General features: G+C 49.2%; 1 protein-coding gene across 1 annotated transcript in view; it reads left to right on the forward strand.

Annotated features, from left to right (window-relative positions):
* Nucleotides 1-16,072, forward strand: part of MATN1 (matrilin 1) — a 19,588-nt gene extending 3,516 nt beyond the window's left edge. The window contains exons 2-8 of the mRNA XM_039729220.1: nt 404-750; nt 5,684-5,906; nt 9,213-9,338; nt 9,589-10,002; nt 12,145-12,297; nt 14,466-14,546; nt 16,023-16,072. Of these exons, the coding sequence (XP_039585154.1) occupies nt 404-750; nt 5,684-5,906; nt 9,213-9,338; nt 9,589-10,002; nt 12,145-12,297; nt 14,466-14,546; nt 16,023-16,072 (1,394 nt within the window). The remainder of the gene's footprint in view (nt 1-403; nt 751-5,683; nt 5,907-9,212; nt 9,339-9,588; nt 10,003-12,144; nt 12,298-14,465; nt 14,547-16,022) is intronic.
* Nucleotides 16,073-21,724: the final 5,652 nt, after the last annotated feature.

Below are 21,724 nucleotides of genomic sequence, written 5' to 3' on the forward strand. Positions count from 1 at the left end.
CCTCCCTCCCTCCCTCCCTCTATCCCTCTGTCTTTCCCTCCTTCCCTCTCTCCATGCTGTCATTCCACACATTTATCCCTCCCTCCTTCTCTCTGTGCTGCCCTAGGGGGATGAGATTTCCTCAGAGACAAGGGACACCCTTGTCCAGGGGTGACAAGGGACTCCCTGCTCACCACAAATCCGTGTCATCCCCTAGGAACTCTGCTTTCCTAAAGGTGCTTTCCTAGAAAAGCACAAAGAACATTTAAAATGTTCAGTTAAAGCTGTGAAACAGAGAAAGCACCAACACCCGCCGCTCCTCCCGCCCACTGCTGCTTTACCAGTGCCCTTCTCTCCCTCCCAGGACACTTTTCCTTTGACACGTTCCCTTCTTTCCCCTTGATTTCCCCTCTGCTGTCCCCAGGCACCCTGTGCAGGACCAAGCCCACGGACCTGGTGTTCATCATCGACAGCTCGCGCAGCGTGCGGCCGCACGAGTTCGAGAAGATCAAGGTGTTCGTGTCGCGCGTGATCGAGGCGCTGGACGTGGGCCCCAACGCCACTCGCGTGGGCATCATCAACTATGCCAGCGCCGTGCGCAGCGAGCTGTCCCTGCAGGGCCCCCAGAGCAAGGCGGCGCTGCTGCAGGCCGTGCGCAGGATCCAGCCCCTCTCCACGGGCACCATGACGGGCCTGGCCATCCAGTTTGCCATCAGCCGCGCCTTCAGCGCCGCCGAGGGCGGCAGGGGCAGCGCGCCCAACTTCAAAAAGGTAAAAAGGGGCTGGTTCCTCCAGCTCCTCGCTTGGGACTCATCGTGGAGTGGTTGGGAAAAGCAGAAAGGTGATTTTTTTTCTAGGATTTGGTTGTGTGTGGACAACTTGGGGTTGATTGTCACAGGTGGAAAACCTCTGGGAGGTGCCAACTGGAGGTCTGAAAACCTGCAGGAAGTTCAAACCTCTCAATTCTTCTTGGAAACCTCTGGGAGGTACACATCCCTCAATTCTTGGAAACCTCTGAGAGGTTCAAACCTCTCAATTCTTGAAGACCTCTGGGAGGTTCAAACATCTCAACTCTTCTTGGAAACATCTGGGAGGTTCAGACCTCTCAGTTCTTCTTGCAAACCTCTGGAAGGTTGAAACCTCTCAATTCTTGGAAGCCTCTGGGAAGTTCAAACCTCTCAACTCTTAGGAAATCTCTGGGAGGTTGAAACCTATCAATTATTGGAAACTTCCTAGAGGTTCAAATCTCTCAATTCTTGGAAACCTTCAAGAGATTCAAACCTCTCAATTCTGCTTGGAATCCTCTGGGAAGTTCAAACCTTTCAGTTCTTGAAAACTTCTGGGAACTTCAAATCTCTCAGTTCTTGAAAAATCTCTGTGAGCTTCAAACATCTCAATTCTTCTTGAAAAAGAAGCTCAACTCTGGGGCTTAGCAAAAGAAAATACAAAGCTCATTATAACATAGTCAGTCTTAGTCTCAGTTTTTGTTCTAAATGCAGTCTGACAATTGCACACAGCATTGGCCACTCCTGCAGATTGGAGAGACATTTCCACTGAGCTGTCTATGAATTGCTGGATCCTCATCTCCGGAATCTCTTCCACACCATTCAACATCCCTCTCCTCATGCACTCTTTTCCTGCTGCCAGACAGCTCCCCCAAGCCTTGCTGTTCCCTGTCACCTCTGGTTGTGTGGAACAAACTATCCTGGATTTCCAGTGTCTCCCTGAAACCTTTCCTGGACAGCTGGAAGAGCTGGGAGCAGTGAGCTTTGGAATGATTTATCTGAGGCAACAAAAAAAAAGGGGGGCGGGGAGAAAGGAAATCACTCCTTGTTTTCCTTCTTCCCTTCCACTCCGGAGCTGGTCCAAGACACAGAATCACAGAAGGAGGTCGGGAGGTATCCTGGAGCTGAACCTGAGCTCCAGTGGGACTGCCCAGGACCATGCCCAGGTTGCTTTTCAATCTCCCCAAGGTGGAAAACTCCACAACCCTTTGTGTTCTTGGTTCCTTGGTTTTTTTGTGGGGTTTTTTTTTTGTTTTGTTTTGTTTTGTTTTTCTTTTTTTTTTTTCTTTTTCCCTCTGCCTTGAAGTCCAACCAGCTTTTCCTTTCTGCTCAGGGTGACCCCATCCCCTGCCTGGGAGGAGGAACAGGTCATACAGGGATTTAGGGAGGTGAAGCTTCCAGAAACACGGGACACGGTCCTTGCTCCTTCCCACAGCAGAAATCTAACAAATCCTCGTGCAAATCTGGTTGTCAACAACCCAAAACATCACACGGTGCTTTGCTCTTGCTTTGTGCAGCAAATGTCACCCCCGGGCAGGGAAAAGCACAATTTGTTTCTGGAGGAGCTCCGAGAAAAACCTGCTCCCACCTTCCTCAAAACCTGCGGGGAGCCCAATTACTTCCACCTTATTTTTTAGGGAAGAACAACAAATAAATTGGCAAATTTTCTGAGCAAATCCAGGGCTTTATGCAGCTTCCTGCCTGATTCTTCTTGGAGCGCTGCTGGAACATCACGTTCCCCGGGGATAATGAGCCAACGCTCCCTCATTAGCTGCGGGATTGCGGGAAATGCCAGCCCGGGCTGAGAATACCTGGGAATGCTCAGGAATGCTCGGGTGTCTGAGATAACCAGGAATAAATTGTTTCAGAACACGTGGGATTTCTGTCTGACAGAAGGATGAGGGATCCAGAATGTCAGGAATTCATAGAGAAAGCTGCTGGTTAAACGAGCAAAAAGTTTGACCTTGAAAAGTAAAATTTCTGAGTTTTACCAGGGTAAAACTGAGGATCAGGGCAAAATTCAGCTGTTAGAGGCAGCAGAAGCTTCACCTTTTCATAATTCCCATCACATGGCTGAGCAGTGCCAGCCTCCCCAGGACCCAGAGGCTGCTCCTTCCCTCCAAGCCTTTCCCAAACCGGGCACACACCAGGACAGCTTTTTCAATGGCAGGGAATTACAGAGATCCTTAGACTGCAAATAATTTGGAGGTAGGTTTGAATATAATAATAGCAAAACCATACATTTTTTCACCTTCACTCAGGCTGGATGCACGGAAAATATCTATGGTTGGAATCCTAGGGAAAAATAAACAGGATTTCTTGATGATTGAGCTAACCAAACGTGATATTAAGAGATATTTTTACACTCTTTCTGTCAGGCTATCACAGACAGGTCCCCTAGCTTCCTCTCACTGTTACATTCATTTTCCCCATGGGTTCTCTGATTAATGCCCAACCCTGACTCTGTATCCAGAAATTTTGTTTTCTCCAACAGCAGAGCAGAAAACAATGTGGATTTTGAGTCCTTTATGGCAGATTTCCATTCAGAGGCATTATGAGGATATTTCCATTACATCCAGGTGTGGATGCTGCAGCCCCACCCCATCTGGGGTTTATCTGGGCTTGGGTTTTTTTGGGCTTGGGCTTAGCTGAAGATGGAGAGGAGCTGATAAAGCCTGGAGAATTTCTTGATTTAGGAAGAAAATTGCAGGAGGAAACACAGCTGCTGACAGGACCTGCAGGCAGGGTTTGGTATCTGATTTGATAACGCCTCTGTTCCTTGATTTGATAAATGCCTGTGATTCCTGATTTGATGACTCCTCTGATCCCTCATTTGGTAACTCCTCTGATTCCTGATTTGATAACTCCTCTGATCCTTGATTTGATGTCTCCTCTGATCCCTGATTTGATGATTCCTCTGATCCCTCATGTGATAACTCCTCTGCTTCTTGATTTGATATCTCCTCTGATCCCTGATTTGATGATTCCTCTGATCCCTCATGTGATAACTCCTCTGCTTCTTGATTTGATGACTCCTCTGATCCCTGATTTGATGACTCCTCATTCCCTGATTTGATAACTCCTGTCATTCCCATATTTGACATCTCCTCTGATCCCTGATTTGATAACTCCTAATTCCCTCATTTGATATCTCCTCTGATCCCTGATTTGATGATTCCTCTGATCCCTCATGTGATAACTCCTCTGCTTCTTGATTTGATATCTCCTCTGATCCCTGATTTGATGACTCCTCATTCCCTGATTTGATAACTCCTCTCTTTCCCATATTTGACATCTCCTCTGATCCCTGATTTGATAACTCCTAATTCCTTGATTTGATAACTCCTAATTCCCTGATTTGATATCTCCTCTGATCCCTGATTTGATGACTCCTCTGATCCCTGATTTGATAACTCCTCTCATTCCCATATTTGACATCTCCTCTGATCCCTGATTTGATAACCCCTCTGATCCCTGATTTGATAACTCCTCATTCCCATATCAGATATCTCCTGTGCCCCCTGATTTGATGACTCCCTCGCTCCTGCCAGCCGGGCTCTGGGCGCTCCCCTGCTCTCCTCGGCAGCCCCCGGCGCTGCTCAGGCGGAGCAGCCCGGCTGGAGCGGAGGCTGAGCCGAGGGCTCTCTCTCCTGGCAAAAGGCTCCACTGCATGGATGGATCCTCTCCCGCCCCAGGAAAACCCCGGAGCTCCTTGGGCACACCCCTTTCCCCCACATTACACCCCCACACCTGCCACAGGTGCTGCTTTGCCTTATTTTTGCCACTCTAGAAAAGCAAAGCTTGAATTTGTTTATTTTTTCCCCCGTGGAAGCACCAGTTGCGGAATTATGATGCTCCTGGGTATTTTTCATTGTGCAGCCCTTAGGAAGTGTAGATAAACAGCTGAAATGAGACTGCAAAGCCCCACGTTTTTCCTGTTTCTCCTGTTTTTTCCAGAGGGGAATCTCCTTCCCCATTCTTTATTTCAGCCCAAGCCAGTCCTTTGGAGTTGGCAGTGGTGTCACAATAAATCAGTGGTAAGGAAAAGTGGCAGGGGCAGAAGAATTGGCAAAGAGCAAGAATTCAGGTCTTGTGACAAAGTCTCTTTCAGAAGAAAAATAAAGAGGAAAAGGGACAAACCCGGAGCAGGACTCTGGGAAGCTTTTAGCTGGTTCAGGGTACTGTTTAATCCAAGCTGAAATCCCATTCCCATTTAAACCAGCTGCCACTTTAATGCTGGGGTTAGCAGGGGTGGGGTTTAATCCCCGCTGTTTATTTTGGAACAGAGAATCACAAATCCTGGCAGGCCCTGACACACAGTGTGTCCTCAGGCCTCTCCCCCTCTCTCCCCATGGATATGGTTCCAGTTCCACCCAGTTCCAGCTCCTCCACCCATAAATGGGATGAAGCCTTCATCTCACGTTTCCATGGCATTTTTCTGAGATGCTGTGACACCCCACACTCAGCTGGGCTTCTCCTGAGTGTCCCTGAAGATCTTCAGTTTGGCTTGAGCTCGAGTTTGTTTAAATTAAAACATAAATTTTAATTTAGTTTCCTTAGAGGGGGATGCACCAGTTGTCCCTTGGTGAAGCCATGAATCCTTGTCAGTTGTCCCTTAGTGAAGCCATCAAGCCCTGGCAGTTGTCCACTGGTGAAGCCATTGATCCCTGGCAGTTGTCCCTTGGTGAAACCATCAATCCATGGCAGTTTAACTTTTCCAGCTCAGAAAGAAACTAATTCCAACTCAAAAAAACATGGTTGGTGTGATCTCCAAAGAATGGGAAAAGCTGGTGGGATTCCCTTTTCCCTTAATTGTAGAAACGCACACCCTTCCCTCCTACCCCCGCCTGTCCCACCAACATTCTGGGAATATGAAGGAGGATCCCAATCCCCACCCAGGCTGTCCCTCCCCGCTGCAGGTGGCCATCGTGGTGACCGACGGCCGGCCCCAGGACGGGGTGCAGGACGTGTCTGCCCGGGCCAGGGCCGCGGGCATCGAGATCTTCGCCATCGGCGTGGGCAGGGTGGACATGGGCACGCTGAGGCAGATGGCCAGCGAGCCCCTGGACGAGCACGTGGACTATGTGGAGAGCTACAGCGTCATCGAGAAGCTGACCCACAAGTTCCAGGAGGCTTTCTGTGGTGAGTCCTGGTGTTCCCAGCCTGGGGCTGCAGCGCTGCCAGCCAGGAACTGGGAATGGTTTTGGGTGGGAAGGACCTTAAAGCTCTGCAGAGGGACGAGCACGTGGACTATGTGGAGAGCTACAGCGTCATCGAGAAGCTGACCCACAAGTTCCAGGAGGCTTTCTGTGGTGAGTCCTGGTGTTCCCAGCCTGGGGCTGCAGCGCTGCCAGCCAGGAACTGGGAATGGTTTTGGGTGGGAAGGACCTTAAAGCTCTGCAGAGAATCCTGGAATGCTTTGGGTGGGAAGGGATTGGAAAGCTCATCCCATCCCACCACCTTCAATGGGCAGGGACACCTTCCATGGCAGGGACACCTCCCACTGTCCCAGGTGCTCCCAGCCCCAGTGTCCAGCCTGGCCTTGGGCACTGCCAGGGATCCAGGGGCAGCCACAGCTGCTCTGGCAATTCCAGCCCAGCCCCTCCCCACCCTGCCAGGGAACAATTCCTCATTCCCAAGATCCCATCCAGCCCTGCCCTGTGGCAGTGGCAGCCATTCCCTGTGTCCTGTCCCTCCAGACCCTTTTCCAAAGTCCTTCTCCAGCCTTTCCCATGGAACCTTTCCCTGGGACCACCCTTCACCCCTCTGATTCCTTGCTCCAAGCCCTGCAGGTTCAGAGCCCTGTGGGACACAGGGGCTCCTTGAAGTTGCCTTTCCAGAACTGCAGTATTTTGTCCAGAGCATTTAAGGTTTTGGTTAAAAAAATCTCCAGATTTCACTGGCACTGGAGAGTTTGTAAATATGACCCACACACTCCTGGAGTGTGGAAAACAACCTGGGAAAGAGGGTTTTAGCACACTGAAATCATGCCCCTTTTTGGGGCAGTGGAGAGAATTTGTTTTGTAATTCCCCCAGCCAGCACTGCCTCCAGAATTCCCAGTTCAACTGGGATGGTCCCAGTTCCTGTCAGAGGCTGAGCTGCCTTTGCCTGATGCTCCTTCTGGGGTTGGGAGCCTTGTGGGGCAGGAGTCTCTCCTGGCTGGAGCAGGATCTAATTCCTTCTGCAGAGCACATCAAAGGAGCCTGAGCATCCTAAAAACACCATCCCATGAAAACACCATCCTAAAACCACTATCGTATAAAAACAGCACCCTCTAAACAGCACTCTCCAAACAGCATCCTACAACAGCATCCTATAAAACCACCATCCTATAAAATCACCATCCTCCAAACCTCCTCCTACAAAAACAGCATCCTCCAAACAGCACCCTACAAGCAGCACCCTACAAATCCTACAAAAATACCACCCTCCAAATGCAGCTTTGCTCCTACAGGAGCTGCTGAAGGACTGGGAATGTTTCATTGATCCCAAATGTGCCCCAAGGCAGCAGGAATGGGCAATAAAATCCCCATTTTCTGTCAGCAGGAGAGGCCCAGGGGCCTCTCCCTGCCATTCCCTGGAAGGAAAAATGTGTGGCAACACTTCCTGAAAGGTGTGATCCACCTGGAACTCCAAACACAAACGGCTGGGCCTGGAGAACTCCCAGTTTCTGACAGGTGTAAAATCTCCTGGTCCAGCTCCCAGGCTGAAAGTGATGAAGGGGAGCAGCTTTTTATCATGGAAAATTGGCTCCTCTGTAGAAAGGAGGGAAATGTGGGATACAGAGTGAGCCGTGGATTATCCCCCCCGTCATAACACAGAATGAGTCAGGTAATATCAGGTGTCACTGCAGCAGCTCATGGGAGAGGGAACAAACACCTCAGACAAAGGGAGGAAGAGAGACAGAATTTGAGGAGTGGAATCCAGGCCATGAATGTTGTGGGAGTTTGTATGGGCTGCCCTGGGATCAGGAGGCAGCAGTGGTGCCGAGGCCTCACTGTGTGGTTTGAAGTTGTGGAGAAAACCCTTTCTGTGCCTCCCTGGCAAAGCTCTTCCCATGGAAAAGCCCTGGGAGGTGAGGGAAGCACTCGAGATTGCTGCAGGGAACAGAGGACAGCCCTGGGTAATTCCCCAGTCCCTGTTATCGTGTTCTGCACATGCAGCTGCCCTAAACCACCCCAGAGATGGACCCAGACCCCCTGCTCGGGCACAGCACAGGATTTGTGGGAAGGAAGAAAAGTGCTTCCCACAGTGCTCAGCAAATTCATGGAGAAACGGGAAACCCTTGGTGCTCCAGCCTGTGGTGAGATTAACCACAGCACTGAACTACAGGCAGCTCCAGGGGCAGTAAAATTCCCAACGAGCTGGGCTGGAACAATCTACCAGTGCTGGCACAGGCACGGGAAGTGGAAAGGCCAAAAAAATGTACAAAATATGAGTAGAACAGAACACAAATGGCTCAAAATAACAAAACTGAACTCAGAAAGACTCAGCTCCACCTCCCATCAGTTTGCTCCAGCCCAGTGCCTAGATTTCTGCACACTTTTCCCTGGCATTTGTAACTGAATTTGCCTCCCCAGCCCTGTTTGCTCTGGAGTTTGTTTGCCATCCTCACTGTGACAGTGCTGTCACTTCCCAGCACCACTGGGTCCCGGTGCTGCCACTCAGCTGCTGTTTGCTCAGCAACCCGGGAGCCACAGCCAGGGCAGGAGGGGCAGCAGGAAGGTTTGGAGAGCAGGGATCTGAGAGCTGCACGTGCAGGGAGAGCTCTGAGGTGAATCCCAGGTGTGTTCACACATGAATGCTGTCCAGGAATGGCAGCTGAGCCCCCTGCTCAGAACTGCAGAGCTGCAAAAATGGGGTACTGGCTAGCCTGGGGGCAACTGGGACCCAAACCTCACCCAGGAAAGTTTCATAGTGAGATGTGCTGCGATTTGCCCCACACCCAGCTGGGTTTGCCCTCAGGATGGGGAGGATTTCCAGTCCTGGCTGTGCCTTGGAGCAGGGAGACTTGTGGGAATTTCTTCCTTGTCTTTATGCCTGCTTGGTTTGAAAAGCCAAGTGTTTGATAAGAAAGGCAGGAGCCTTCCTTGAAATAGAAAATGTAAGCCCCTTCCTTCTGAATTATTGTAATTTTGAAATTCAGGGACTCTCAGGCAAAGATATGGGAATAGGAATAACAGTTCTTCATGAGGAAAACTAAAATACAAAAGCAATAGTACAAACAACCAGCAGAGAACTGCCCAGCTCTGACAGGTGGAGGTAGAACACACAGCCCCATTTCCAACTTAAGACAATGCCTCAGCCACTGTCAAGGATCAATGAGCTGTGTCCCACTGCAAAGCAGATTTAATTATGGGGTCAGTGTGGGGCTGTGCAGAGCTGGGTGTGGGCAGGGAGGCCTCGAGCTGGCCCCTGCTTGAAGCCACCCCCTCCTCTCCTTGCAGTGGTGTCTGACCTGTGTGCCACGGGTGACCACGACTGCGAGCAGGTGTGTGTCAGCACCCCGGGGGCCTACAGGTGTGCCTGCAGGGACGGCTTCAGCCTCAACAGCGATGGCAAGACCTGCACTGGTACGTGAGGGGTCCCTGAGGGCATGGTGGTGACAGCGCTGGGACGTTCTGGTCAGAGAAGGTAGAAAGGGAAACTCTGCTCTTACCAGCCAGAGTCAATTTCTAAACATTGCTGTTCTCTCCTGTTGGGTTTTCATTCATTAACCCCATTTCCTCAGTCATAAATGTCATTAAGTTTCTATTTTCCTACATCATTTACTGAGGTCTTTGCTGCTGTTTTGTTCTGCCCTCTTCTCGTGTTTTCCCTCAGCTTGCAATGGTGGCTTGGGGTCTGCTCTGGATCTTGTGTTCCTCATTGATGGCTCCAAGAGTGTGAGGCCTGAGAACTTCGAGCTGGTGAAGAAATTCATCAACCAAATCGTGGATTCGCTGGAGGTGTCGGACAAACAGGCCCAGGTCGGGCTGGTGCAGTACTCCAGCTCTGTCCGGCAGGAGTTCCCCCTGGGGCAGTTCAAGAGCAAGAAGGACATCAAAGCAGCAGTGAAGAAAATGTCCTACATGGAGAAGGGGACCATGACAGGCCAGGCTCTGAAGTACCTCGTTGACAGCTCCTTCTCCGTCATCAACGGAGCCCGGCCCGGGGTCCCCAAGGTGGGGATTGTGTTCACTGATGGGCGCTCACAGGATTATATCTCGGATGCTGCCAAGAAAGCCAAGGACTCAGGTAGGGCTCCTGAACTCCCTGGGGCTTCTTTCTCCCTTGGCCCAGGCAGGACTTTTTCTCTGGATCTGTCTCTTAGGATATACACAGGTTATATGCAGTAATTCTGGGGAGATATTCCCTGACTATCCTTGCTCACAGAGAGCTTGGAACACCTCAGTCTGGGCGCCAGGTGCACCTTAGCTTGCCAAGAGCTGGTTTTAGTTCCCCTCTCTGTTTTCGGAGGAGTTTCTGCTGGCCAGGGTGGAGTTCCATGCCCTTGGAATGGGATGGATAGGATGGAGTTTTACCCTGTGCAACAGGATGGACAGAATGGAGATTTACCCCCTGGAATGGGATGGACATGGTGGAGATTTACCCCCTGGAATGGGATGGACAGAGCGGAGATTTACCTCCTGGAATGGAATGGACAGGGTGGAGTTTTATCCCCTGGAATGGGATGGGCAGGGCAGAGTTTCACCCCCTGGAATAGGATGCACCCAGGTTTAATTGCTCCACACAAATGTGGGAGGAAGCTGCAGGGAGAATTTAGAATTTGACGGTTTCAGCACCTTTAGGGTCGGACAGGGCTTGGAGCAACCTGGGATGGTGGAAGATGGCAGAGCAAGAGGAGCTTTCAGGTCCCTCCTAACCCAACCCTTACCCACTCTGGGATTTGTCTGGGGTTGGTCAGGAAGCCCAGCCCAGCACCAGAGGCACACGGGGGCAAAGAAAACAAACCCCAGGATTTGTAAGGTCAAGTGTGGCTCAGCTGCATCAGCCTCAAGGCCTGGAAAAGGCAAAGAAAAAGCAATAAAACAATAAACAAAGCCCAGACATGGTTAAGGAGGAACCCCAGGCACATTAATAAGGAGCTTTCCTGGGCTGCTGTTGTAGGAAAAGCACTCAGTGGCCACACACTGATGGATTCCTGTGCCTGAGCCCCATGAAATATTAATGCCTCGAGAGCTGCCCCTCTGCTGACCCGCTGAGCACATTCCCAGTCTCTGACACCCCTGTGTTAAATGGATCCAGCCCCTGGGAATTCAGTCAGGAATTGCTGAATCCTTCCCTTCCTTTTAACTTCACTCTCCACCACTAGATGGGACTCGGGGCCAGCACATAACCAGAAAGGTCAGGGAGCTTGTGAAAAACCAATGTTTACAAAGCACTCTGACATCTTATGGGGCTGTTCAGCTCTTATAAAACAAAAGGTTCTTATAAAGTGTATTTATAGAATTTATTCCTCCCTGGTGATAAAACTTTGTGCCTTGTCTCTCTCTCCTCTCTTGTCCCTGCAAGGAAATCTCTTATCTGTCCATGACTTATTGCTGTGGGATAAACAAGTGCTTAAAATGAGACTGCAGAATTGTTCAGTGAGCTGAGCCTTGGGAAAACAACACATATTGGATATATCTAGAGACAGAAAGGCACAAAGGGGAGCAGGGAAACATTTCCAGTGCCTGGGCATGGACAAGTAGAGACAAGTATTTTGAATCAGGGCTAATTAATACCACCCAAAGTGGGAAAATTGCATTTCAGTTCAATAGAAACAGGTTTAATGCAGATCAATCTCTTGACAGAGCAGGACAATCCCTGGGAAAGTTCTGAACTCCCAGTGGGGGACGCAGTTTTAGACCTGCTGACCCCAGGTCTCCACTGCAGGGGGACTTTGCCACCCAGGGGCTCATTAACAGGGGTTGATTAACAGTGGTTGAGCCTGTTCTGGAAACTCCCACAGTTCCCTTTTGCTACATTATCACTTTCACATCAGTGGGATGGTGTTACCATCACCTGTCCTTTCTTGCGTCTCCAAAGCCTCGTTCTTGTTTTCGTTGGCTGGGAAATTCTACCTAAACTCTACTTGCAAAAATATTTTGGCCCCTGTTTGAAGTGGCTGAAAGGAGCGTCTCCAAAACCTTATTCTTGTGGCCACAGTGCCCATGGTCTGGTAAATTTTAATAAAATCTCTGCCTGTAAAATTATTTTCACCCTGTTTGAGGTGGCTGAGAGGAGTCTGGAAGAGTGGGGGTGGAGGGGGTAATTCTCAGTGAGGATCTGGAGCTGTGTGGGGCCTGGGGGCACAGGGGGTGGACGAGGATGTCCAGCCTGGCATGGTGGCACCATGCCAGCTCCGTGCCACTGACAGGATCCCGTTCCCGGCAGGATTTCGGATGTTTGCTGTGGGAGTGGGCAACGCCGTGGAGGACGAGCTGAGGGAGATCGCCTCAGAACCCGTGGCTGAGCATTATTTCTACACTGCCGACTTCAGGACCATCAGCAAGATTGGGAAGAAGCTGCAGATGAAGATCTGTGTTGGTGAGAGGGGACTGGGGCTCAGCCACAGCATCTGAAGGGTGGAGCAGAGGGGGGAAAATGCCCCTCCAGAAACAGCCAGGGGTTTTGTCCCAGTCTTTGAAGGCTGGAGTGGGGAGATGAAAACTCCCTTGGAGAAGCTGCAGATCGTCAGTCTGTGTTGGTGAGAGGGGATTGGGATGGAGCAGAGGGATGAAAATGCTCTCGGAGAAACTGTAGATGGACATCTGTGCTGGTGAGAGGCATTGGTGATGGAGGAGTTCAGTCAAGGCTGGAGTGGAGGGATGGAAATGCTCTTGGAGAAGCTGCAGATCCTCAATCTGTGTTGGTGGGAAAGGACCGGTGTGAGAAATAATACTTGCAAAAATTTTAAAACGTTTATTAAAACCTTAACAAAAACACAGCAGAAGACTGAATAGAGAAAATATTACAGCACGAGGAGCAGAGGATTTCCCCACCATGTGCTCACCCACACCATGGAGGTTTCCCCTTTTAACCCTTTGCCCCTCCCAAAGTTCTGTCCATCGGCTCCTCCTTCCCTGCCCAGGGCTGAGATCACTGCCTGACACCTTGACTGGGGCTCAGCTGTTGCCATGGTAACGAGTGACCCTCCCAAATGTCCCAAACCCAGGGCACCCCTGGTAACAACACAAGGGGGTAGAACACAACTATAAATCTATGAAACTTCTCCTGACATAGACACAGGATATTTGCCTTTTAATTGTGAGAGTCACCCATGGCACAGCTCGTCTGTCACAGCTGGGATGGAGGGGTTCAGTCAGTGTTCAAGGCTGGACTGGAGGGGTGGAAATGCTCCTGCAGAAGCTGCAGCTGAAGATCTGTGCTGGTGGGAGGGGGATTGGGGATGGAGGGGTTCAGTCACAGCATTTGCAGCCTGGAGTAAAGGGATGAAAATGCCCTTTTAGGTGGTTGTAATAAAAATCTCCTGATCCCAGTATGTGGAGCTGGCAGAACACATGGGAGGACCAGGAGACATCAATATTTTGGGTGGTTACCTGAGGCAAAGCAACCCCCACACCTGAGCCATGTCCCCCTCTCCCAAATCCCCTTCTCCTTCCTTTTTCCTCCACCTTTCTGCCCTTCTTTTTCTTCACAAATGATGAATTTGTCTCCAGGTTCCTTAAGATGGGATTTCCTTCCCTCCTGGAGAAGTTGGAGAGGGATAATACCCATGTCTGCAGAGCCAGGATTGCAAGGCAGAGACTCTTTGAAAAGTCTCATTAAGAAATTAGGATCAATCCAAGAACAAGAGGATGGGATCTATATGAAACGCCCAACAAATTGTACTTGAAAATCATTCAAATACATTTAAGCTTCAGCCTTCAAAAAAAAAGAGTAAATTTCAGAAAAAAATGTTTGTTTATAAAATATCAATTTGGGTAAATATGTTTACATTTGAGTATTAAAAATAAAAGGAAGGCAAGGAGATATTTGCATTTTTTTTCATTCCCAGTGCCAGCTTGTGTCTCTCAACAGCTGCCTTCAAATCTTCTGTTAATCTCCAGCTTTAGGTTACACCTGGCTGGTTTAAACCTGTTGAGTTTTGGTGCAAGTGATTCATTTCCTTAAAAAATTCTGTCTTTTATTTACTCCTGCCTTGCTCAGCTCAGAGTGGCCTTGTAACCCCTCCCTTTCTTTCCCAGTCATCTTTTTCTTTCTGTTCTAGTCTGAGTTAATTTTCCTTGAAGAACAGATGTAAATTAGTGACATAAATTAGCAAAGTGATTAACGCTCATGGTTCCACCCCCTCAAGGACTGGAGTTACTGAAGCAAAGCTCAAACCAGTCTTGATGGCAGCAGTGCCTCCAGTTTTTATTGGATCTTGTTGGGGAGACAGAGGTGGGTTTTATTTGGTCAGACTCCAATTTTAGGGTAAACCTGAAGCATCAGGAGCAGAGCTCAGTGAGTTTCCAGAGAGATGGAAACCCAGGAAAATCTTCCCATGGCTGAAATAACAGAAAAATGTGACACTCTCTGTTCATCTGAGGTTAAAGCCAGAAGAGATCAATCAGATAATTAGAAATAATTATATTTTGTTTTCCTTCCCATTTCTGACATAGAAATAAGAATTCTGCTGTTTCACTGGGCTCGGGGATTTTGATTAAATCAATTTTTTGTGCCACTCATCCTCTTGCTGTTGTGACCCACAGAGGAAGATCCATGTGAGTGCAAATCCATCGTGAAGTTCCAGACCAAAGTAGAAGAGCTCATCAATTCCTTGCAGCAGAAACATATCCTTTGGAAGTTTGGCCAGAATTGGGTGGGTTGGGCTGGGATTTCCACAGGCACCATGGGGAAGGTCTGTTCCTGGGAGAGGGAGTAGGGATGGGGCTCAGAAAGGTGGGAATGAGGCACCAGGGGGGTCAAATGTGGCACTCAGAGCTCCAGGCTGGTGACAAAGTGGGGATTGGTCAAAAGTTGGACTTGATGTCCCTTGAGGGCTTTTCCAAGCTCTGGGATTCTGGGATTGTGGGGAGATGGGGCTGCAGGTCCTGAGGCAGCTGGAATGGGAGGCAGGGGGTTCCTTCAGAGCAAACATCCAACACTGCCCAAATTCTTCATGGACTGCAGGGACAGAGGGACATCAGAGCACCTCAGACTGTAGGTGGGTGGTGTGGATGATCCAGATGGACGCATCCACCCATCCCAGGTTCTCACAGCTGGCCAAAACTCAGTGCTGGGAGATAAATCCTGATGGAACTGTTCCCTGGAAGCATCTCCAGCCAGGTGAGTTGGATCCCATCAGAACCCACCTGGTGGGACTGAGTTCTGCCATGCTGGGCCTTTCACTAAGTGGAAGAAAGAGAAAAAAATTTTTAAACAAACTTGTGAATAGGATTAAAACTTCTGAAAAACTGAATTCATGGAGCCTTGGGGTGGCTCATGAGGGCAGGGGAGATGTCTCACCACTGAGGAACAGGAAAGGATCTAATTTTAAAAGGAACACTCTGATTTCTTCACACATTCTGGGCCCTGCTGTGGCACAGCTCTGCTCCTCCTCCCGGAGCCAGGCTGGGTGAGATCTGTGACCTGTGTGGTGCAGAGGTCACGGGAAGTCACAGCTCCCACCTGGTGGGTGGCTAACCCAGGCACACCATCAACAGGAATTAGTGAGAAGAGCAGAAAATTGCTCTGGAATGCCAGGAAAAGCTCTTGCTCCTCTCCTCAGGGTCAGGGGCTCTGTCAGCCCCTCCTTTCCCTCCTCCTCTGGGAGTGAGCCTGTGGCAGTGGGAGGATGTGTGAGCACAGACAGCTCCTTCCTGGGGTGAGCTCCGTCAGCCTGAGAGCTCTGGGAACGCCAGAGGGGATGGGCACAGATCCCCTCTGCTCCTGCTCCCATCCCTACCTGTGCTGCCAGCCTGGGACTGGGGAATTATTGAGTAGTTTGGGTGGAAAGGACCTTAAAATTCCTCCCATTCCACCCCTGCCATGGCAGGGACACCTCCCACTGTCCCAGGTGCTCCCAGCCCCAGTGTCCAGCCTGGCCTTGGGCACTGCCAGGGATCCAGGGGCAGCCACAGCTGCTCTGGCAATTCCAGCCCAGCCCCTCCCCACCCTCCCAGGGAATAATTCCTTCCCATCTAAATCCCATCTAAATCTCTCCTGTTTTAGTTAAAATCTTGGCCCATCACTCTGTGCCCACATAAAAAGTCTCCTTCCCAACATTCCCAGAAAAATTGCCATTTTCCTCCTTAACTGCTCCTCACTGGAAGCTGTGGCCAAAAGAATCGAAGCCCTGGAGAACAAGATCATCTAAAACCCCACTCCAGCAGTTTTTCACCTCCTTCCCAAAGTAACAGAACCAGAACTGCTCCATTTTTCAGGGAGGGCAGCTCAGCCCCAGGGCTCTGGGCAGCTTTTATTAAGGTCTAGGCTACCTGCATTTGTTTAAAAGGAAGAATTATTACAGTAGAGCAGACTTTGTATAAAGGGCAGAGCACAGGGTGTGACTGAGAGTTAGACCAGGCTCGAGTTTGTTGCATCCTATAGAGTGCATATATTCAAAAAAAAAAGAAACAAAAACCTTGAAAGATTTTTTTTATTTAAAGCTTAATATATATACAATGTGTTACTGAGTACTTGATGATGAGTTCTGTGAATCCTCTGCTGCAGCTTTTGTTTCTATGCATGAGATAATTTAATTTAAAAGTCGGAGTGACTTAGACTCACCCTCAGCTGCTGGGTGTGAAGGCTAAAGCTGAGCTCCTGGTTGTTGCCAGTAATTAGGTGAGGTTTAGTTCTGATCCTGAGCGTGCTCTGCAGGCAGGCTGGGCCAGGCTGATGAGCCTGGGCTCCTCCCGAGCTGTGGAACTGGAATGGGAGCAGCTTTCCCAGCAGGGAATGGTGGCAGTGCCCCAGTGCCTGGGCTGAGCCTGCTCTGGGTGACATGCAGGGCACCCTCTGTGGCCCTGAGTGCCACCAGCCAGGAGATGTGCCCTGCTCTGGGTGACCCTGACCAGGTTCAGGGACCCTCTGTGGCTCTGCCAGATGTGCCCCTCACCCGCAGCTGGAGCTGCACTCCATCCCCCACCCCGGGAATGCTGCTGGAGCTGCCCTGGAACCAGAGCCTCGGTCCCTGCGCCCTCCCAGGCTCACCCCACAGCTCGGAGCAGCTCCCAGGCTCACCCCAGACCCTGCAGACTCTGCTGCTCCCGGATTCCCTGGGAATGGGGCCGGGAGCACCTCAGGCTGCCTGTCCCTGCCGCTGTACCTGGCCGTGGATCCCCACGGCACTGCCGGACGCCTTAGGGGAGGTTTATGGGGTTTATGGGTTTCTTTATGGGGTTTTATTTTTTGTATCAAAATATTTATACTTGAGACTACATGAGAAAAGCTTTTCAGGGCGACTTGGCCTGTTCAGAAGCATCACCAGAGCAGATGTGTTTTGGGTTTGGGGAAATATTAAAAGTTTGCTGGAAATTTGTGAAGCCAGTGTCATCCTTTGTGTGAGTGCTGAGGAGGTTGCCTGACAACAGCACCTCCCCAAAGGCTCATTAGAGGGAGGAAATAATCTCATGTCATGTCCTCTTATCTCTGTGAAAGGGAAGAAATGGGTCCAGAGAGAAAGGCAGACCCTTCTCTCCAAACACAGCCTCTTTTACAATAAAAATCATTCCTTTCACTCCTGGAGATGAGGGGATGAGTCAAGCCCTGTGTCAAGGGCTGCAGGCAGCTCCTGATGGCCAAACCTCACCCTGGCAGGCAAATTGTGAATATCCCAGACCCAGAGTAACTCCTCCAGCTCCTGAACTTCTTGGGATGAGTTCTTGTTTATTTTTACATGTAAATTGTAGATGTTTCACATTTGTGTCTCGACAGGAGCAGATCCTGTTGTGATCATTTGTGGGATTATCCCAAGTGCATCTATGAGAGCCCCCGAGCCACTTCTCTTGATAAATTAGAACAAATTCAGATGTGCAGGTGCGTCCTGAACCTGTCTCCTAGGGGAGCAAGTCACCCCTGCTGCCACCCAAGGAATCTTTTTCCTCATGTGGAATCACTTTCCATCTTAAATATATTTAAAATATATTTATGGGAGCAGAAAAACCCCTGCAGGGCAGTAGGAGTTGTTTCTGCATGTTGTGGCTTTCAGCTTTTTTCTTATCCTTCATTCTATTTTCTCCTCTTCCATTTTTTTCTCTCTTCAATCAGCTGATCAGAATTCATCCCCATCTGATAAGGTTAATCATTGATTAATCTTATTTTATGTCCAGCTATAATCCCTTTGCCCATCATGGAAATGAGCTCCTGTGGGTGATTTCCTTATGTCCTTATCTATTTATTCTTTAAATGCCCTAAAAGTAAAAATGTAATGGCCTCAGGATCTGGAAGATGGATTTTATTTTAGTTCTTGCCATGGAAGGGCCCACATTCGAGGGTTTCACTGTTGCCATCCTGCAGTTGAAGCCGTTTCCCTGATTTTTCAGGAAATGGGAGAAATTCCTGTCTGCATCTTTGCACTCAGTCCACTTTGAACACATCAACTTCCATGAAACTCATTTTCTGGGGAAAGAAAACAATTTCCAGCCCTTTCTGGGGAGGCTGAGCCAGGCAGAGCCGTTACTGGGGGCAGGATTGCAATCCCAATTCTTGGGATGGGAAGGGCTGATCCTGAGCGTTGCTCCTCCATGGCACCTCCAGGCATGAGGTTTGGATTGGACTGGGGGACTGGATCCTCCCTAAATCCTGCAGTGCCTTGTTTCAGGAGTGCAGACACAGCAGATCTTCTTCCCTGAGGTTTTTTTGTGGAGAGAAGACCATTATATCCATGTTTTGCTCGGTATTTTCCCCAGAGTTTCTATGCCCATCCATCCTCTCCATCAATCAAGGAGCAATCTTCAGATTTCTCTGGTTATTGCTCATTAAAACCCCAATCCCAGCTAAACTCTGGATCACCCCTCAACCAGGAAAATCCCCCTCAAGGAGCCCAACCTCAGAATCGGCCATAAATAACAAAACAAAACAAAACAAAACAAAACAAAACAAAACAAACAAAAAAAAAAAACACTCCTTGAAGGGACCTGGCAATAAAGAGTAGTGCATAGCTGCCAGAGAAGGCAAACGCTGCAGAAAAAAAAAAAAAAAAAAGAAGGAATTTTTCCCTCCCAGTGCTCCAAGTTCCATTGTCAGGCCCAGAATAGTTTCTGTGAGGAATATTGTGGTTCAGATAAAGCAGAACTAAACTAATTAACAAGCATTCTTCCTCCCTTCTCCCATCCACTTAAAACAACAAAAACCAGCCCGGAAGTCAATTAGTCACCGGGTTCTGATGTCCTAATTAGCGTCATTAATGGATTGCCCAGGGGCAGCGGGGTGGAGCCGGCAGAGGAGAATCCCTCAGCTTAGTGCGGCTGATCTGGGAAACAAAGCATGGCAAAACCTCACCCTCGAAGGCAAGTCCTGAATATCCCAGTCCCAGGTAACCCCTCCTGCACAGCCAAACACAGCCTGATGTCCCTGTGAAAAACACCTTCACCCTCCTGTGAAAATTTACCAAGTTTAATCAAGGACAAGAGGAGACAAGGACCACAGAGCAAAGATTTAGGGTGCATCTTGGCACTCAGCCAAGGGCCCCCTGCTATTTTGGAAACACTCTTTATTTACCATTTCTATTGCATCAGCCTGTTGCATATTCATAAACAAGTATGCATAGAAAACTTTTCCCCAAACTAGTTTACATTTTCTAAGAAGTGTTCAGCCTGGCTTCTCCTCGGATCTGCTTTTTCAGAGCACATTCCTTGGTTGTGGTTTGAGTCCTTTTTTATCACCTCCAGTTTGGGCCCTGGCCCACTCTGCCTTCAGTCGGTGAGTGCTGATGGTTGGCAGATCTGTACAGGCGTCCCCATCCTGTGTCCATTGGTGTTATCCCATCCCAGCAGGCATTTTAACACAAGCACACTGATACCAGCTATTTCACTGAGCTTAATGAACAACAGAAACAAAAACTATATCTTTATAACAAAGTTACTTTTACACTACACATATAAATCTATTTTAATATTTGACAAGAAACAATATTATATATAATATATATCTATAACACATACTTATATCAGCTATTTCACTGAGCTTAATGAGCAACAGAAACAAGAACTACATCTTTATAACAAAGTTATTTAACACCACACATATAAAATTCATTTAAATATTTGTGAAAAACCAATATTATAATATGTATCTATAACATCCCAAATCCGCAGGGATGGGCTGGGAAGGGTCTGGGTGCAGGAGGGTGAGATGATCCGCTGCACACAGGGAGCTCCTTTCCTTTCCCTTTGCTGCCTTGTCCTTAAAGGAGATTTTCCAGACAGGTGCTGATGCCACTTTCCTGGAAATATTCCAGGCCAGTTTGGACTGATCTCCTTGAGGATGTCCCTGCTCACTGACCAGATGACCTTTAAATGCCCTTTCCAATCCAAACCATTCCATAATTTCATTATCTTACACATGCCCCACTCCGTCTTTCCACTTTTCCACCATGTCCTAAGTTCTTTTAGATTTTCTGGCAAAATGAGTTATAAAATGTTATCCCCAAAATCCCAAGTTCTTTTAGATCTCCTGGCCAAATGATTTATAAAATGTTGTCCCACCAAAAGTCCCAAGCTCCTTTAGGTCTTCAGGAAACATAAATTCTAAATTATTAGGTTTTAGGCATGGAAGAAAAGTCCTTGGCCACTTTTCCCTTGTTGGTACTGAAGCCATGGGAAGCCTTCCCAAGGCAGAGGGAAGCTGTTTTTCCTCTGGGGAAGCCGTTTCCTCCTGCAGGGCACTGATATCATAACACAGGGCCATTAGTAATCAAATTAAAAAGTGCTTTCAATTAAACCCAGGGCTGGGAGCTCGCTGACATCTTTCAGCAGCAATTTGTAACACTCACGCCCTGTAATTGCTGCTAATGTACGGGCAGGGAGCACCAGGCACTGCTGTGGTTTTCCTCCAGGCCCTAGATCAGGCTGCGATCCCAATAAATGGGAGCAGTTCCCTGTCCCCAGGGGTTCCTGGGGAGGAGCAGGTTGGTGTTTCCCTTTCCGGGGTGGAGGAACTGAACCCCAAGAATTCACAGCATCAGGAAGTGCTGGGAGCATCCAGGTTTTTCTCCAGGGCCTGGAATCTGTCTGGGGCTGGGAGAATTTCCTGTTCTTTGGGAACAGCACTGAAATTCCTCTCCTTCCTCCAGTGCTCAAGCAGCTGAAGGTGCTGCTGGATTTATGTTATGCTGTCTTAGTTTGAACGTGGGCACAGAACACACACCCCAGACACATCTTGCATTTCCAACCCAAGCCATGTGCAAATTATTATTTCTCACTTAGACTCAGGGAGAAGCTTCACCAGGGCTGAGAACATCCCCATAATTCCTGCACTCAGGAACTTCCTGAGGATCAGAGCTCTGGCCAGAAATTGGAATTGGCTCTGTATTGCAAGCAGCCTTTGGGATTTATTGATGTTTTTAGTCACTGCTCAGGGCAGAGCTGTTCTGTGGGGTTTGCATTGGTTGTGGTGTTTGGCTGTTCCCACCATCCTGCATGGGTCAGGCTGGGATCCCAATAAACAGGAGCAGTTCCCTGCCCTCAGGTGTTCCTGGGGAGGATCAGGTTGGTGTCCCCCATCCTGGCTGGAGGAAGTGAACCCTGAGAATTCACAGCATGTGGGGAAGTGCTGGGACCATCCTCAAAGGGCTGTAGCGATGGGCAGGAAGGAGGAATTCCTGCCCTGGAGACCAAGGGCTGTCCTGAGGCAGCTCCTGAGCACCCTCATGCCCTCTGGTTCTCCACCCTGGCTGCTGGGACCTGAACATGACCCCAGCAGCAGCTCTTGATATGGCCTGTGGCCACAGCTGGAATGTCCCTAGGGTCACAGCAGGGATGTCCCTAGGGTCACAGCAGGGATGTCCCCTCCCTGTGGCCCCCTT

Source organism: Passer montanus, unplaced genomic scaffold (assembly GCF_014805655.1).
Source record: "Passer montanus isolate IOZ18808 unplaced genomic scaffold, ASM1480565v1 scaffold68, whole genome shotgun sequence".
NCBI lineage: Eukaryota > Metazoa > Chordata > Aves > Passeriformes > Passeridae > Passer > Passer montanus.